The sequence below is a fragment of the Macaca fascicularis genome, chromosome 5 (genome assembly GCF_037993035.2).
Source record: "Macaca fascicularis isolate 582-1 chromosome 5, T2T-MFA8v1.1".
NCBI lineage: Eukaryota > Metazoa > Chordata > Mammalia > Primates > Cercopithecidae > Macaca > Macaca fascicularis.
This window is the reverse complement of record NC_088379.1, coordinates 60,368,475-60,387,914: the sequence shown is the minus strand read 5'-3', so window position 1 is coordinate 60,387,914 and position 19,440 is coordinate 60,368,475. Positions and strand designations below refer to the sequence as shown.

At 38.1% G+C, this 19,440-nt stretch overlaps 1 protein-coding gene across 2 annotated transcripts in view; it reads right to left on the bottom strand.

The window, feature by feature from the left end:
- Nucleotides 1-19,440, bottom strand: part of RASSF6 (Ras association domain family member 6) — a 48,395-nt gene that overhangs the window by 21,202 nt on the left and 7,753 nt on the right. For both annotated transcript variants that reach the window (XM_005555088.5, XM_005555089.5), the window contains exons 2-3: nt 18,339-18,437; nt 5,576-5,654 (exon numbers count right to left, since the gene is read on the bottom strand). In XM_005555088.5, the coding sequence (XP_005555145.2) occupies nt 5,576-5,654; nt 18,339-18,437 (178 nt within the window). The remainder of the gene's footprint in view (nt 1-5,575; nt 5,655-18,338; nt 18,438-19,440) is intronic.

Genomic DNA, 19,440 nt, shown 5'->3' with positions numbered 1-19,440 from the left:
AGAAATTAGAAAAAACAACAGCTATTTAAATATTTAGCAGCTATTTCCTCATTGCTGAACAGAAAAATATTTAACTCACAAAGTTATGCAAAACAAGTAAAATAATACGTGTGAAAATACGCTGTAAAAATTCAAAACGTTATAGATATATTTTGTAAAACAATAGCATTTGAAGAATTTCTTTAAAATTAGAAATATGACAAAAGAAGGAGACAAGCTTAACATCATGAATTTTGTGGAAACTTTTGAATTAAAGTACAAGTCATCATTATGTATATGAAAGTCCTTTTCCAATGTCAAAGTAATGTTTTCTATTATAGAAACTTTGGAAAATGTAGAAACTAGCAAAAGTCATATGCCAGCCACCCAATACCTATTTTAACATTCATTAACTATTATTGATATTATGAAGAATCAATTGTTAGACAACATTTAATAACTCAATTCTTATTTGAGAGCATGATGAAAACTCCATACTCTGGAATCAGTTGGGCCTGTGCTCAAACCCTGGCTCTGCCACTTCCTAGTTGTGGCCTTGGACAAGTTGCTGGCTACCTTTAAATTTGGACTTTCTCATGTGAAAAACAGATATTCATAGCACCTGGCATTCAATAGGTGCTCTATATTACTGTTGGTTATTTCTTTGGCTGATAAACTTGCTTTGGAATCACTCCTGAAACAAAGTTTTACACTTCTTCCACTTTTGACTTTACATTTCAGATTACTAAGAGGTCAGGTTACCAATCAGTTGTTTTCAACAATTAAAAACAATTTATTCCTTGTAATGACTGTATATGATATAGATTATATAGTTAATGGTGGATAGCATTTTTTTTTTTGGTTAAATCAATGAATACATGAATATTTTATTAACATGGTCTGCAAATATAAGAAAGAGAAAAAGTCCTGAGATGCTGCTTCCCTGTATATTTTCGTGCAAGCATGAATGTTTTCAAACATTTATTTATTTTTTTAATCCACCTTAATTCCATTTATTTTCTACTTTTATTTTATTATACTTTAAGTTCTAGGGTACATGTGCACAATGTGCCGGTTTGTTACATATGTATACATGTGCAATGTTGGTATGCTGCACCCCTTAACTCGTCATTTACATTAGGTATATCTCCTAATGCTATCCCTCCCCCCACCCCCCTCCCCAAAATAGGCCCCTGTGTGTGATGTTCCCCTTCCTGTGTCCAAGTGATCTCATTGTTCAATTCCCACCTATTGGGAGAACATGCGGTGTTTGGTTTTCTGTTCTTGTGATAGTTTGCTGAGAATGATGGTTTCCAACTGCATCCATGTCCCTACAAAGGACATGAACTCATCCCTTTTTATGGCTGCATAGTATTCCATAGTGTATATGTGCCACATTTTCTTAATCCAGTCTATCACTGATGGACATTTGGGTTGATTCCAAGTCTTTGCTATTGTGAATAGTGCTGCAATAAACATATGTGTGCATGTGTCTTTATAGCAGCATGATTTATAATCCTTTGGGTATATGCCCAGTAATGGGATTGCTGGGTCAAATGGTATTTCTAGTTCTAGATCCTTGAGGAATTGCCACACTGTTTTCCACAATGGTTGAACTAGTTTACAGTCCCACCAACAGTGTAAAACTGCTCCTATTTCTCCACATCCTCTCCAGCACCGTTGCTTCCTGACTTTTTAATGATTGCCATTCTAATTGGTGTGAGATGGTCTTGATTAGAATTTCTCATAGCATTCTTTCTCTGCCTAACTCGAACTCAATTAAGCCTTTATATCAAAAACTCATAGAATCTCTGAAAATAAAAAAAAAAAACACTACTCTGCTGAGGTTGTTAATTCTTCATTGCTATATCTCCAGCTTTTAAAACGGTGTCTGGTACATGCTAGACACTCAATAAATATTTCATTAATTATTAATTAATTAATTGAATAAATAAATTAATTTATTCATCAAAGATGAATAAAGCCACATATTGTCATCCAAGGACTGCCCCTTTTAAACAGTGTCAGAAGATTTGAAAAATTCTGAATTATGACTTTATTGAGCAGTGTGTTAAGATGGAAAAGTCTTGTATCCTCACCATATACTTCATTTCATACAGTTATGAAAAATTATATAAAACATGAAACTATTTTTAAAAATTAAATAACTTTTTTTTTTTTTTTTGAGACAGAGTCTCACTCTGTTGTCCAGGCTGGAGTGCAGTGGTGTGATCTTGGCTTACTGCAATCCCCACCTCTTCGGTTCAGGTGATTCTCCTGTCTCAGCCTCCCGAGTAGCTGGGAGAACAGGCATGCATCACCATGCCTGGATAATTTTTGTATGTTTTTTTAGTAGAGACAGGGTTTTGCTATGTCGGCCAGGGTGGTCTCGAACTCCTGACCTCAGGTGATCCACCTGCCTTGGCCTCCCACAGTGCTGGGATTACAGGCATGAGCCACCACGCCTGACCTAAATAACTTTTGTATTATAAATGGAGCACTGATGTACAGAATTGGAAAGAATATGCCTCAACTTAAATGTTCATAGCACCAAAACTCAAACATTTACCTAAAGGAAACAAACTTAGCATCATGAAATTTGTGGAAACTCTTGAATTAAAGTATAAATAATCATTTTCCTAGTTTTAATCTTTTCCTAAATTTTATATTTTTATAATTATGTATATGAAAGATTTAAGATATAGGACAATGTTGAAATAACTTAAAATTAGGCCCACTTCTTTATAAAGGGATTAGTTATTTCATTCAGTATATTATTGAATTTGGGAAAGTAATTGAAATACCCAATTGAACTAAATTATTCAAGCTTAATAGGAAAGGCCAGAGTGCTTTGTAAATTTCCTTCTGTCCAAACTGTAGATTTAAGCCAAATCATGGTCACCTAAAGTCCATGCTGTGCCATGAAATTAAATCAGGAGTAGAAAATTCTAATGTCCCCTTTGGCCAGGAAGATATTGTAAATATGTAAAGTGAACCCCATCAGAATACAAGGCTGAGTGAAGAGACCTATGGAGAATGAAGCACTGAAATTAAATAAAAAGAAAAAAAGTAAACATAAGGCCACTTTGTACAGTACCCTGCCAGTGGCACTCCTAAAAATGCTTTTGAAGAAATAAAGGGCATTCAAATAATAAGAGAGGAAGTCAAACTTTCCCTGTTTGCAGATGACATGATCTTATATCGAGAAAACCCCATCGTTCCAGCCCAAAAGCTTCTTAAGCTGATAAGCAACTTCAGCAAAGTCTCAGGATACAAAATCGATGTGCAAAAATTGCTAGCATTCCTACACACCAACAACAGTCAAACAGAGAGCCAAATCCCAAACAAACTCCCACAGAAAGAATAAAATACCTAGGAATACAGCTAACAAAGGAAGTGAAAGACATTTACAAAGGTAACTGTAAGTCACTGCTCAAAGAAATCAGAGATGACACAAACAAATGGAAAATCATTCCATGCTCATGGCTAGGAAGAATCAATATTGTTAAGATGGCAATATTGCCTAAAGCAATTTACAGATTCAATGCTATTCCCATTAAACCACCATTGACATCCTTCACAGAACTAGAAGAAACTATTTTAAAATTCATATGAATCCAAAAGAGACTGAACAGCCAAGGCAATCCTAAGCAAAAGAACAAAGCTGGAGGCATCACACTACTTGACTTCAAAGTATACTACTGGGCTACAGTAACCAAAACAGCATGGTACTGGTACAAGAACAGACACACAGACTGATGGAACAGAATAGAGAACCCAGAAATGAGACTGCATATCTACAAATATCTGATCTTCAACAAATCTGACAAAAACAAGCAGAGGGGAAAGGATTCCCTAGTCAATAAATGGTGCTGGGATAACTGGCTAGCCATATATAGAAAATTGAAACTGGACCCCTTCTTTACACCATATTCAAAAATTAACTCAGGATGGACTAATGATCTAAATGTAAAACCTAAAACTATAAAAACACTGGACAATAACTAGGTGATACCATCCAGGACATAGGCATGGGCAAAGATTTCATGATGAAGATGCCAAAAGCAATTGCAATGAAACTAAAAATCAGCAAATGATATCTAATTAAACTAAAGAGCTTCTGTATAGCAAAAGAAACTATCAACAGAGTAAACAGAAAATCTAGAGAATGGGAGAATATTTTTGCAAATTATGCATCTGACAAAGATCTAATACTCAGCATCTACAAGGAACTTAGACAAATTTAAAGGAAAAAAACCAAACAACCCCATTAAAATGTGGGTAAAGGGCATGAGCAAACACTTCTTAAAAGAAGACATACATGTGGCCAGCAATCATATGAAAAAGCTCTACATAACTGATCATCAGAAAAATGCAAATCAAAACCACAATGAGATACCATCTTACACCAGTCAGAAAGGCTTTTATTAAAAAGTCAAAAAATAACAAATGCCGGTGAGGTTGTGGAGAAAAAGGAACCCTTATACACTGATGGTGGGAGTGTAAGTTAGTTTAATAATTGAGGAAGACAGTTGTTTAGGTCAAAGACCTAAAGACAGAAATACCATTTGACCCAGCAATGAAGAATAAATCATTTTATTATAAAGACATATGCACACATATGTTCATTGCAGCACTATTTATAGTAGCAAAGACGTGGAATCAACCTAAATGCCCATGAGTGATAGACTGGATAAAGAGAATGTGGTATATGTACACCATGGAATACCATGCAGCCATAAAAAAGAACAAGATCATGTCCTTTGTAGGGATGGAGCTAGAGGCCATCATTCTTAGCAAACTGATGCAGATAGAGAAAACCTAATACTGTATGCTTTCACTTATAAGTGGGAGCTAAATGATAAGAACACATGGACACATAGAGGGGAACTACAGACACTGAGGCTTATCAGAGGGTGGAATTTGGGAGGAGGGATGGGACCAGGAAAAATAACTAATGGGTATTAGCCTCAATACCTGGGTGATGAAATAATCTGTACAGCAAACCACCATGACACATGTTTATCTATGTAGCAAACTTGCACTTGTACCCCTGAACTTAAAAGTTAGAAAAATGCTTTCTAGCTTCAGGACTTTCCTGAATTATTTCTTTAATATTTCAAATTTTTTATTATTTTGATATAGTGCACATCTATTGGAATCTAATGCATTCACTTTAAAACCCAGATCAAATTTTACATTACAGATGCATCATAATTTGTTTGAATAATCCCTAATTGATAGGGACATCTTCAAATTTTCTCCATTACAAATGACATCACAATGAATATCTTTCTATATACATTCTGATGCATTTGTAAGAAAGTATTGTAATAGATTTTCAGTGGAAATGCTGTTAAAATATTCATATTCTATTTTTAAAATAGAAAGAAAATGTCATTAAAATTTTTAAATGCTTTTCTATCTCAAAAATGCATAGAAAGTCACAAGTGTTCCAAGCCCAAGTCTAAAAGAATCATAATCAAGTTAAACTTTCACCTGTTTCTTCCAGAATTGTGTGTGTGTGTGTGTGTGTGTGTGTGTGTGTGTGTGTGTGAGTGAATAAAACTGGATTGCCTTTCTTCCGTGGGCTTACCTCTCCATATAAAATCTGCAAATTTTTCTGGTTCTCATAAAAAATGTTATAGGTCTTCAATAAAGAATTAAGTTGTTCCCTAAAAATAAAAATAAAAAAAATTACAATCAGTCTTAGGGTTTTTAACAGTAAAAGGTAATAATGGTACTTTCATAAAGGTATGAGATAGAAAGAAATAGTTTAATGGAATCTTTACTGTTCTGTCACTTTAACTTAACATAGGTCATTGGAAGTGGAAGCATTCTTAAAATATCAGCAAATGTTGGAGGTGCTAATTCATAAGTAAATAACCAAAGGTAGGAAAATGACTGAGGACAAAAACGGTGAGAACAGTGTTCTGTAGCAGGAGGCAGCCACAAAACAGGAATTCGGTTTCATATTCCTTTGTGTATTTCAACATTTATAACCAACCTAAATTAAGCACTGGTGTGTGGCTGATACCGTCTCTCTACACACTACTCCCTCCTGTGTGCCCAGGGCATGGGATGGGACACCAGTGCCCCAACTCTCCAAATCTCTGTTACCTTCTGTAAGCCACTTAGTATCCCTGAATTTCCACAGCTATGAAATGAAGGTGATCTGCCCTATTTGCCGGGGCTGTTTAGACCATTAAAAGCAACCACGGAAGTCAAAGATCCCAGGTGGCTGGGTGAAGTGAAAGTGAGCAAAGGCTCATTGTTGCTGTGGCACGGGCGCTCCTCTCCTGGCCTGCCCCACACAGCTGGTAATGGCAGGCTTTGGCCAGGAAAGCTTGTAGGGGAGGAGCCCTCTTCCTTCCTGCCCCTTCCAGCTGGGTATCAAGATCTGAGACCATAAGTGTGGTGAATGACTCAGCACTTTCTTGCCTGGAAACTCCTCCCTGTGTCTCCCACTGGGAGCACGGCTATGGTAAGGAATGCTCTGACTTACCTCACCCTTTGTGGCAGGTGGGCCCTGGCAGTGGGAACACTGGCTCTTACCACATCTCTATTCTATCTTTCTCTCAGTGTCTCCGCGTCTTGAGATGCTCCTCTTGAGATGATCATCGTTTCTCACCTGGATTATTGCAGCAGCCTCCTAAAAGCCTCCCTGTAGCTGCTGTTTACTCTCAACAGCAGAAACTGTTTTAATGCAAACCTGACCATCTCTCGTCTTTGCTCAGAACTCTTCAATGTCTTCTTGTTTTTCAGATTAAAAGCCAACATCCTTACGATGGCTTAAAAGGCTGGATGCAACTGGTCTTCTGTTACCTCTTTCATCTCATTTCCTCCCACCCTTCCCTCACTCCATGCAACCACCAGCCTCCCCGGTGTTCCTTGGCCACTCCAGACACACTCCCATCTTGGGGCCTCTGCACTTGCTGATCCCTCTGCCCAGAAAGATCTTCCCCCACACTTTCACCTTGCCAGCTCATTCATCTTCTTTAATTATTTAATCAAAAGTTATCTTCTCAAGAAGTCCTTCCTGATCACCCAATCTAAAAGTTCACCTTCTCCCAGCATTTCGTATCTTGATTTTCTCCTTTGCCCCTGTCCCTGAGTCACCTTCAATATAGTTTACTTATTTCCTTATGTTCTGCCTCCTCCATTGAATGTAGCTCCAACAGGTCAGGGGTATGTATACATTTTGTTCACACTGTATCCTGTGCCTGGAAGAGTACTTGGTACACAGCAGGAACCTGACAAATTCTGGTTGATTAAAATTATCGGGAAATTCTCATTTCCTAAACAACAATAAACAAGGGAAGAAAAGCTTTCTCACATAAGCAGTTTTATATATATTAAAAAAAAGACCCAACAAACCGTGATATTAAAATTCCAAGCATTTCAAATGCTAAAATCCCTTTGATCCTCAATATCTGTCACTGTCTCATAAGAAAATGAGAGGGCAGGAGGTTTGGTCCACTTTATTCACTCCTGTGTTCCTGGTTCTCGGAGCAGAAACTTGCTCACAGTAGGCTCTTCTTCAATAAATACTGAATATTGAATAACAGAATTTATATATACTGTTACTTGTTTGAAATCACGAAAATATACATGTTACCATTGGCTTTTTCTCATTTGTAATTTTCAAGGTGTACATTTCCAAGGATCAATACACTCCACACAATTGCCATAAAAAAGATTCTCCTGAAGTCCTCCATACTGTTGGTCCATTTCCCAAGTGGATTACTTTAAATTTTTAATGTTAATGAACACGTCTCTTCTAAACATCAGTGGCCACACTGATTTTGTTCTCCTGGGATTATTGTCATAGGGTATTTCCTAAAAATCATACTACCGGCCAAGAACATGAACATGATTTATAGCACTTACTGTTTAGTGCCAGAACACTGTTAAGAAATTTCACCATAAAGAAATTTTATGGTAAAGAAATTTCAGGGACACTTGGGATGCAACTCCTGATATGCTGAGCTGTGAGAGTTGTTATGAAAGCAAATGGAGCCTTACATAATCTTATTCCCTCAACTTCTGCTTCTGATAAAAGTACATCATATAGTAGAGTATGAGCAGCCTTCAACGTGTTTACCTCAGGATCATGTCCAGTTGGAAAATGTTTCTGAACCTGAATAGAGCCTGACTAAATCCTCAACTGAAATAAGTCTCCAAATGACATAAGGAGTTGGCAAACTGTGGTCCCAGGCTGCCCATTTTTGTAAATAAAGTTGTATTGGAATATCACCACACTAATTTGTCTGCTCATTGTCTGTGGCTGTTTTTCTGTTATAACTGCAGAGTTGAGTAATTGTAACAGAAACCATATGACCTACAAAGCCTGAAACATTTATAATCTGGCTCTTTGCAAAGAAAGTCTTCCAATCTGTAATCCACTGTGTAATACAGCGTAGCTGGATACCATAGAAGTCTTCCGTATTTTTCTCACCATGAGCAGAATCTTTTTGATTATTAATTGGACTTTGAAAGATTTTGGAGTGTTGAAGATTAGAGCTCAGTAAACTAAAGTATTGGAATAAAATTAGGTAAATTCGTGATGCAATACAAAGCAAGAAATTAGAAAAGAAAATTTATAAGTTGCCTGAACAAACTATAGCAATGGTGAATGCTGTCCAAACATTTCTTTTAGTTGTGTGTACCTTACCAGAGACACTTTTGAAGATGATTAGTTTATGTACCTGATGAAACAATATGTCTAATATAACCTTGAAAATAAAATGTATGTCTGTAACATTCTAATTTAACTTGGCATTAAGGGAACAACACGGTGAAGAATTACTGTTAAGTTGATCATCTGTGTCTATTCACATTACACCACCCCATAGAAGGTCATTTATTCAACATGACACAGTTGCTGTGTGAGCACAGTCAAGAGGCCTCAGTCATGCTCAGAGGGTGGGTTAGAGCTTTAAGGAATAGATGTTGCCTACGGTGAACCTTGGTGGGTGAGAATTAAACAGGAAAAGAAGGGTGTAAAGAGTTTACCTGGCAAAGAAACAACATGAACAAGGACATGTAGCTATTTCTATAGTTCGCAGAAAAAACTCATGAGTTGGGATTCCAAGAATACAACATGTAAAATGGGAAATGCTGAGCAATGAATGAGCCCCGTGAAACATTTTAAGAAAGTTGAAATTCACTTCGCAGGCAATGGGCAGCTATTGAAGATTCTAGGCAGGGGAAAGACATGATGATACTAAAGATCACTAGGTAGAATGTGGAAGATAGATATCAGTACCAGACAAGATAGAGGCAGCAAGATGAGTGAGATCATTGCAACACTAGTGCGGTAGAGGTGCAGAAATGAGGCTGATGTTCCTTGGAAAGGTTAACAAATGTCCCATGTCTGTGGAAGGTTCTAAAGTCCAGAAGAGACCTGTAATAATTACAGGCATTGTATGGTGTAGAAGACCCAAAGGCAATTACTAAAGTGTTATCTGGGCAGTCCCTACTCAATAAGAAGAGCACTGATTTAATATACACTGTGGCTTCTCAGTGGCAGTTTTAACAGATTTTTTTAGGGTACACCTAAGTGTTACATATGGACCCCCTCAAAAAGAACTTGTGAACCTTTCCCCCTAAAACCCGTAAAAGTTCACCTTCCAGCATGATCAGACTGCTTAGCATAGACAGTTTGATGGTCTTTAAAATACTTTCAAATGGGTGATAAGAAATTGATTCTCTGTCCAGTTTTCCAGTTTACAAGTCTGTGATGTCCAAGGCACGCCCAAGAAACAGACACAAGTTTCTCACATTTTTATATGTGAGGTGCAAAAAATTGATTTTCTAGGAAAAGGCCTTGGTTTTTGGAACATGAAACACTGTATCACAATAGTAACAAGGGTGTTTTTAAACATCATCAAACACTATATAATACAGATGGTGTTTTCACTAAACTGAAGAAAACCAAACTTCCATATGAAGTGGACTTGTAGCTAAATGGACATGTAAAGTATAAGTTTCTCCAGGATAGAAATTGGCACCCTGCCACAAGCAGTGTGGCGAGAGAATCCTGGTATAAGCTGATGAACACCCAGGATTCTTCATCATGGCCCTGGAAGAGAGCTAGCCAGGGAAAGACTGACCTCGGTGGGAGGCAGATCAGGGGGAGCGATGCTGAGGGGATCCCAGGGTCCTGTTCCTTTAAGGCTCCAGCTTGGTTTTATGAGTAATAGTGGACCCAGAGTTTACTGTAAAATGCTCTGGTGTACTTTGTACTTTGTGGCCTGTATTGCAGCTGCTCAGCAGATGGGAATTACCCTTACTCTGACGTTTGCCATGAATAATGTACTTTGCAAGAAATGAGTTCCTCAATCTTATCAGGTATTTGGCTGGCTGGAAGAAACAATTTTTTTATTTAACTTTATAAAACTGTAATATACATGAATGTGCGACAGGATAGTGGGTGGAAGTGAATTATGTCTCATATCCATAGATAGAGTGGATGTCAAATATTAGTTGTACTAAGAGATTTTTTTCCTCTTGTTTTAATAATGACTTACAGCATAATTAAGTGGCTATCTTAGTCCTTCCCTAAAAACCAAAGAACCCCGTCCTACTCTTTACAAAGTGATTCTTTCAGTTTGAACCCACTAAGGACAAAGCATAAATATAGTCATACGCTGTCACCCTACACAAGCTTGAAAGACTTCCGTGTGATACAAATGAACCTCAGTGGAAAATACACTCAACAAAGTCGCCAAAGTCATATTTAGCCCCTGGCTGTGCTTCCTGAGTTTGTGTTACTTCTGCTTCTTGGAGACTTTCTGAAAAATGTTCATGGTTCCAATTAGGCAGCCACTGAGCTGCTTAGTGACAACAGCATTAAGAACAACATTCCATCCCAGCACTTAAGGAGGCCGAGGTGGGCGGATCATGAGGTCAGGAGATTGAGACCATCCTGGCTAACACGGTGAAACCCCGTCTCTACTAAAAAACAGAAAAAATTAGCTGGGTGTGGTGGCGAGTGCCTATAGTCCCAGTTATTCAGGAGGCTGAGGAAGGAGAAGTGCATGAACCCCGGGAGGAGGAGGTTGGAGTGAGCCTAGATCGCGCCACTAGCACTCCAGCCTGGGTGACAGAGTGAGACTCTGTCTCAAAAAAAAAAAAAAAAAAAAATTAGGACAGCATTCCACTGTGTGTGTGGCCATATTTAAGAGCAGGAACCAAAAACATTTGAAACGGACTTCAGCAGGTGAAAAACTGAGGCAGAAAAGGATAATGCTAATTAGTTCTCTTGCACAGGCTTGCTTTTTCCCCATTGATTTTGTTCACGATATTAAATTTTAGCAGTGAGGCTATGTAACAATTTCATATGTCAGGTTAAAAAAGCTGAATTTAGAACTTTATATTTTTATATTTTATAAAAAATTTTTATATTTTAGAATTTATAAAATTTTAGAATTTTATATTTATAAAATTTATAAAATTTTGGAATTGTATATTTTTATAAAATAACTATGAAATATTAAAGTTAAACATATTAAGCATTACATTAAGTATGTAAAGGTAACAAATTGATTATTTGCTGGGAATTAAGGTTGTGATTTTTATTTCCTATGTTGTAATTCTATACACCTTATAAATTCTTTTCTTTCTTTCTTTCTTTCTTTTCTTTTGAGACAGAGTTTTGCTCTTATTGCCCAGGCTGGAGTGCAATGGTGTGATCTCATCTCACTGCAACCACCACCTCCTGGGTTCAAGTGATTCTCTTGCCTCAGCCTCCTGAGTAGCTGGGATTACAGGCGGCTGCCACCAGGCCAGGCTAATTTTCATATTTTTAGTAGAGATGGGATTTCACCATGTTGGACAGGCTGGTCTCAAACTCCTGACCTCAGGTAATCCACCTGCCTCGGCCTCCCAAAGTGCTGGGATTACAGGTGTGAGCCACCATGCCCAGCCTATAAATTCTATATAAGAAATGTATGACACTTTCATGGTATTTTTTTAGGTTCATAGAAACATACACTCTTGTATGTTTCTGGAAAGATGGAATCAGGAAATATGAGGACACAGAAGAGAACTGAATAAAGCCTTCTCATCAAGCCATTTGCCAAGACAAATAATCATTCCATATTACTGATGTCTGCAAACAGAAGCAGAATTTTCCAAACCCATTTTATCCTTTATTCCTGTCCATTTGAATCCTGGAATTAAAATTACAAATTTTGGCTCCTTTTTCATAAACAGCCATGGTACCAGGTCTTTTTGCTTTTGGCTTCATCTCCTGGTTCAAATGATGAAGAAAGAATGCTTTTCATTCTTTGCATAGAGACCCTCCTCAGCTAGAAAAGTAGGTTATTCACATTTCCTTTGCAAATGAAGGGATTGAGTTCCAGAGTTTGGAAACTGAGAAATTTGTGGAGAAGTAGACTATCTTGATTGAAGTAAAAAGGCAAACCCTAAATTATTAGGAAGCTCTGAATTCTGTCTCACTCTTCCGACTTCAAATACCTGAAGCGTTTTCCCTTTTTTCTGCAGCCTCACCAACATATATTATTTTTTGGCTTTTTTATAAAAGCCATTCTGACTGGTGTGAGATAGTATCTCACTGTGGTTTTGACTTGCATTTTTCTGATTAGTGACAATGAGCATTTTTTCATGTTTGTTGGCTGCTTGTATGTCTTCTTTTGAGAAGTGTCTGTCCATGTCTTTTGGCCACTTATACACTGTTGGTGGGAATGTAAATTAGTCCAGTTGCTGCGGAAAGCAGTTTGGAGATTTCTCGAAAATCTAAAAGTGGAACTACCTTTCAACCCAACAATCCCTTTACTGGGTATAGACCCAAAGGGAAATAAAACATTCTACCAAAAAGACATATGCACCCCTATGTTTATCACAACACTATTCACAATAGCAAAGACATGGAATCAACCCAGATGCCCATCTGTGCTGGACTGGATAAAGACAATGTGGTACCTAGACACCATGGAATACTCTGCAGCCATAAAAATCTGCAAAATCATGCCCTTTGCAGCAATATGGGTGCAGCTGGAGGCTATTATCCTAAGTTAACTAATAGATAATTAGAAAATCAAATATTGCATGTTCTCACTTATAAGTGAGAATTTAACCCTGGGTACATATGGACACAAAGATGGGAACAACGGGCACTGGGGACCACTAGATGCAAGAGAGAGGGAAGGGGACAAGGGCTGAAGAACTACCTATTGGGTACTATGCTCACTACTGGGATGATGGGTTCATCCATACCCCAAACCTCAGCATCATGCAAGAGAGAGATGGGGAATGGAGCAGTTAGGCTGATACTTAGCTCATATTTGGGTTTTGCTTCCCATTTGCCCATGGTTTAGCCTTCCATTTCCTGTTTTTCTGAGACAAGTCTTACAGTTGTTTTTTTTTTTAAGTCAGTTGAAAAGTAAACACAGGTGTGCCACATAACACCAATATTATGGGAGCAGATGCAAGCTTGCTGTAAAATTACACCCTTTGTGTATGAACAGATAGGGACTTCTGTGCTTATTAAGAATGAGTACCTTGACTTCACACTCTGATGCCCCTTGCTCCCTTGGGAGGGAGAAACTATCCTGTTTAATGAAGTCTTTCATTTATTGTAGTGATATGCCTTTCGGCCCCCTGGACGTTTGGGATTGTTACTAGAGGGTCTGAAACACAACAGGGAGCCAGTGATTCTCAGGGCCATCAACATGAGCAGGAGCCTGAAAATGGGAGCCTTCCTGACACACAGGCTCTTACACTCACTGGCTCTGACACTGTTCTTCGGTAATGCTGCCATGACTTTCACCACTGGTTATCTTTACATTCCACAAATAATAATAATAATAATAATAATAATAATAATAATAAGAAGAAGAAGAAGAAGAAGCAGCAAACTCCTTGCTGCTATTCAGGGGATCCTCCAAACATTCTCCACACTAAATCTAGAGTATGTAGAACGTATCTAATCATATCATCTGCTTTGTTAACATCTTTAAATGTCTTAAATGTCTTTCCATTTCTTTTGGGATAAAACCCCCACATTCTTATGGCAGGTTAAGTCCTGTTTGGTCTCTCTCCTGCCTTCGTCTTCAGCCTCCGTTCAAGAGACATTTTCCCCGTGTCCTGCACCCCAGCACCCTGGGCACCTTTCACTGGTGGGAACTCTTTGCTCCATGGCCGTAAGAATTTCTGGCAGATTTCCTGCATCAGAAACACTCTCCACCCACTCTCCTGAACTTTGACAGCTCCCGCCTCACTCAGATCTCTGTACAAACATTGTTTCTAGGGAAGCCTTCTTGGATCTCTTATTTAAACTAGGGCTGTATTCTTTCATAGAACTGGGTTCCTTCCCTCAGAATACATGTCAGTTTGTTTCAGGTCTTTAGACCTATGTGGACCTCAGAGTGTGATCCCTAGACCAGCAGCATCTGTACCACCTGGGAACTTAGACATGCAAATATTCACCACACCCTAGAACTCCTGAATCAGAAACTCTGGGGATGGAGCCTAGCAATCTTTCTTTTAAAGAACACTCCAGGTGGTTCTGATAAAGGCTCAGGTTTGAGCTACAGCTTCAGATTGCAAGCTCCATGAGTAGGACAGCTACTTCTTCTCTTTTCTCCCCTCCCCTCCCCTCCCCTCCCCTCCCCTCCCCTCCCCTCCCCTCTCCTCCCCTCCCCTCCCCTCCTCTCTCCTTCCCTCCTCCCCTCTCCCCTCCTCTCCTCCTCCTTCTTGCCCATGGTATGCTCTCTTAGGGAATACGGTATAGAAAATTCACACATCCAGAAATTCAAATAAATTCCATACGTGTAATGTATTTCTAGAGTCTGAATTTTGACTTCGTTCGACTTTCTATGAGAACATTTTTAGTATATCTTGGGCAGACAAATGATCTCATTATTTTTAAACCTCCTTAATTGATAAAACAGGTAACAACAAAGTAGACCAATTTTACTAGGAATAACCGATTATTGAGTCATATTGATATGCTCAATGACTGTGGACAATATATGCTTATTGAAAAATATCAGATATAAAAAAAACCTTAATGAATGTCCTTCTTTCACATATCTTGTGATGACGTTATTGACCTTTTTGCGACAAAATAACAGATGAGATACCCAGTTTCTCATAATTGCTTTTCATTTCACTGGATCATCAAACATGAATAATGTGAATTTTTAAAAACAATCCCCATGTGGACAAAAATTCTAATTTTTTAAGTAGATGCTTCTAAACATGCAGTTAAAATCCTCTATCTCTGGCTTATTTTAAAATTCTAGCTTTCTATACAAATATGTCAGAACAGGCTCTCTTATACTTTAATTAAAGACAGGTATTCAGCCTTCTTCAGGAGAAGATGCACTCCCCTTAGAAACTTACCTTCAGGACTCACAGGGGCACTCAGTGTTTGCTCCTATTCCTTTGATCAGGAGAAGACCCTGTACATGAAACCTGGGCAAACATTGCCTTCTGGCTCTACTGGCCAGGTAGGAGGCAGCCTCTGGAACACTGGCTCTTTGTGTTTAATTTGTGCTTAGAAGTGCAGGTGGCTGGTTCCTTTGTTTCAACAAAGGTTGCTGGCCAACATGCTTGGAAAAAGAAACTGTTTGGAATAATGCACTTTCTGCTAAAATTTATTACATCATGCTAATTAAACTTATTTACTAAGGACAGGAAGGTACACGTACCTTTTGAGCTGCCGTTAGAAGAGGCATAGGTTACAAAATTTATGTTAGGTTCCCAAGTAGCAAAAAAAGTCTAATAGGTTCTGAGAGTGAAATGTGATCTGCATTCTAAAACTGGATTTTAACTTCCCCATTAATTTGTTGTTTTTTTTTTTTTAAAATACACGGTTAGCATTTATTCACCTCTAAAAGTGCCCAGATTTCAGGCTATGACCTAAAGTGAAAATACTTTGAAAGTAACCATAAAAAGCTTTATTTTATTTTATTTTTTCCACCCAGCTCACTATGTGAAGCAGTGTGCAGTGATGACTCCGGGCAATAAAACAGCAACTAGAAGCTTAGTCATTTCAGCACAAAGCTAACTAACCTATGCTAATACCCTTTGAACAGGGAAGTTTCTAAACTCAGAATTCTCATCCAGTAGTGGGATAAAAACGTTATGTTGCCTACTGTGCTATCATTAATATCAGGACCTCTTATTTTACTGATCATACATAATCCTCATGAAATTTGCTGAAACCAAAATTCTGATTATGAAGATTCTGTTTTACTATTAATTTCCATTCTTTTCATGTAGTTCTGTGCAGGAAAATAAAAATACGTCAATAAATTGTTAATTTTTGTCTCGTTCACCACAGGCACGCCTAGTATAGAGAGGGAGCTAAAAAACTACTTGCCAAGTGAATAAATGAGTAGGTGTGTTTGCCAGATTTGTGGTATGCTGGATATCACAGTTGGTCAGTGGCATTGTTATAATTTCTGGTGACAGCCTGGCAGAGATTTCCCCCAGCTCCAGGAATTTTGTTTATGTTAGGAGGTCAAAAGTTCTCAGAACTTTAATCCTTTCCTACTGTGAGCATTTGTTCTCAGACTTCAGTATGCATCAGAATCACATGATTCGTTCTGGGGTGAAGCCCAGGGTCTATACCGTGAACAGGCGTCTGATTCAGAAGCAGGTGGTCCATGGACCTCATTTTTAAGAAATGCTTCTTATTCCATCTCAAATGTAATGTGTCCAGGACTGAATTCTGGATCCTCAATTGCAAACCTGCTCCTCCTGTAGCTCCTGCTTCTCCTCATGATTTCACAAAATGTTAACTCCATTTTTCTAGATCGAAATTTTTAGAATGATCCTTGGTTATTCTCTTTCTCTCATACTCCATGTCTAACCCTTCTGGAAATAATCCTACTGTGTTGGTCTTCAAAATATATCCAGAATCTGATCATTGTTTTCTACCTCTACTGCTGCCACCTTGGATCAAGCCACCTTCATCTCTACCCTGGACTGTCAGCTCCTTGGTAACTTCTCTGTTTCCACTCTTGTACCCTCTCTACTGTGTTCTTAACACAGCAGCCAGACTGACATTGTCACTAATGTGCTCAATATCCTTCCACAGCTTCTCATCTTATTTTGTGGGAAATACCAAGCCTCATGATGGCCTATCAAACCCTACATGTTCTGGGCCCATTTGGCCTCATCTTCTCCTGCTGTCTTTCTACTTCCATTTCCCCACACTGTCCTCCCTGACCCTTACAAATAGGCATCTGTCTTTGGGCTGTGGAGTTGCTGTTCCCCTTGCCTGGAATACCTGCGAAACCTGCATGGCTTGCTTTCTCCCTTTCTGCAGGCTTTTCCTCCAATGCTTCCTCCTCACTGAGGAAGGAACATGCAATCAGAACCCTTTCCGCTGTCTATCTCCAGCACTCTTTACTCCATTTCCTCAGCATTTATCTTACGTATTGACTGTATCCCGACTTTATGATGTAACCCCATGAAAGTAAGGGTTTTGTTTGGTTCATTACTGAATGCTCAGGGTCTGAAAAAAATACCTGTTCACATTGAGCAGTCAATAAGTGTTTGAGGAATAAGTCAGTGGATTCTTTATCCTTTGCATCATGTCTTTTTCCCACTGCTTATAGTTCATCCTTATCTTCCAGCTGTGGCTTTATTTCCGTATTTGATCATATTTGTTTCCTTCACTTTTCTACTGCCCAACCCTGCATCATTCACTTCCCCTTCTCTCTATCATTTATTTGGCTTTATTCCTTTTCCCATCCCCCATAAGATTTGGGTCATGTTTCAGTACCACTTGGTTTTTCATAATTTCATTTCCCCTCAGCCCCCAGCCTCTGCTATAGCTTGGCCAGTTTCAGTTTTCATCTTTACTCTTATAGCTTTTAAGCCCCTACCCTATTGTTCCCAAAGCAATGTGAGATACGGTTTGCTGGGTATAAGAAAAGTTGTGGATGTCGGCCATATATTGCATAATCTAATGTCAAGAGGGAACCAGTAAAAATAAAGTGTCATGAAGAGCAAGGGAGAGAGAGGTTAGGACAGGGCATAATGTTTTTGGCCCTGGGGTTAATTCTTTAGAACTATCATTTAGGAGAAGCCTTAGATCTTTTACCTAATGCTGCTCTTCAGTATTATCCCAACTATTAAAACAGAAATGTCACTTTTAATAAAATAAAACCACTGTTAAACCAAATATTAGTGATAGTTCCATGAGAGAATAAATTTGGCTGTCTTTAGGGACATACTTTTTCAACTTCTTATCTAGTATCTCTACTGAGGATTCATGTTATTAATCTTGTTGATCATACATCATGCTTAGAAAACTTTGGTATATTTCACAAATGACTAGTGAGTAGGATAATGTATAATATAAGGTGCGTGGTTACCTGGTTATGAATGTCCTCTCATTAATGAAGATCCAAGAGGGGTACTGGTGAGCCATCATAGTCATCTTTTCCTCTTTTTTGAGATGGTCTGAGGATATCCTAAACATGAGAATAATATTAATGATTTGTTCCTATAATGCATTCATAAATTAGTATCTGATTTAAGTTGAGTATTTTGTTGTGTCTCTAGAGTATAAGAATGTTTTAGAAAGTTTTTGAGTAGTATGTCATATGTGAGCAAAAATACAGAAAAATATATTATGTAAATGAAAAACTACAGAAACAGTAACTCAAGACAAGGATGTATTGAACAATTTGGTAAGTCTGTTTTAGATATATTTTTAGCAAAATAAATATGACTCTATTGATTTATGTAATTTTGCATAAGGGATCATATTCCTTCTTTTGCACTAACTCACCCAAACTGGCTGAACCTTGCCCCAGTCAGCAGAACACAACTGCAATTCTAGGCAGCTAAAATCAAGCTCTGACTTGAGGAGTTGATTAGATATGATGTAATATTTTTCAAGTCTCCTTCCGGTTCTGGAAACTGTGGTCAGATGTGAATAATCTCCTCCTTTATATGTTCATATGAATGGCATTAGGGTGTGACCAGAGATGTAAAGTATAATATTTTCAGATCATTCTATTTTGCAAAAATTGAATATTTAGTTGTCATGGCTCCAAGCCTATAAGATTTTAGGGGGTATAACCAGAATAAAAAGATGGACAAGAGAGAGTTCAGTTTTCTTTTTTTTTAAAAAAGGTGTGTGTTGGGGGGTGGTGGATTTCCTCCTTTTTCTTTCACATCAGGTTATTTGGGTTGGGTAAGATGAATAAAAATTAGGAAGTTTTATGCCCTAACTCTTCGGAATACCAGGAAAAAAAAAAAAAGAAAACAAGAAAGCTATTCTTCTCTTCTCATAAAATCTCTGATGCATCCTTTTCCTTATAGCATGTTGTTGAACTCATTAGGTACTTTGTTACAGTTTTCAGGGTGAATGCTTGGCTGGAGTCTCATTTTAGACTTTTATCATTCTGATCATCCCATCACCTATTTGGTCACAAACCATCCTGATATCTTTCTTAATAAATACAGCCC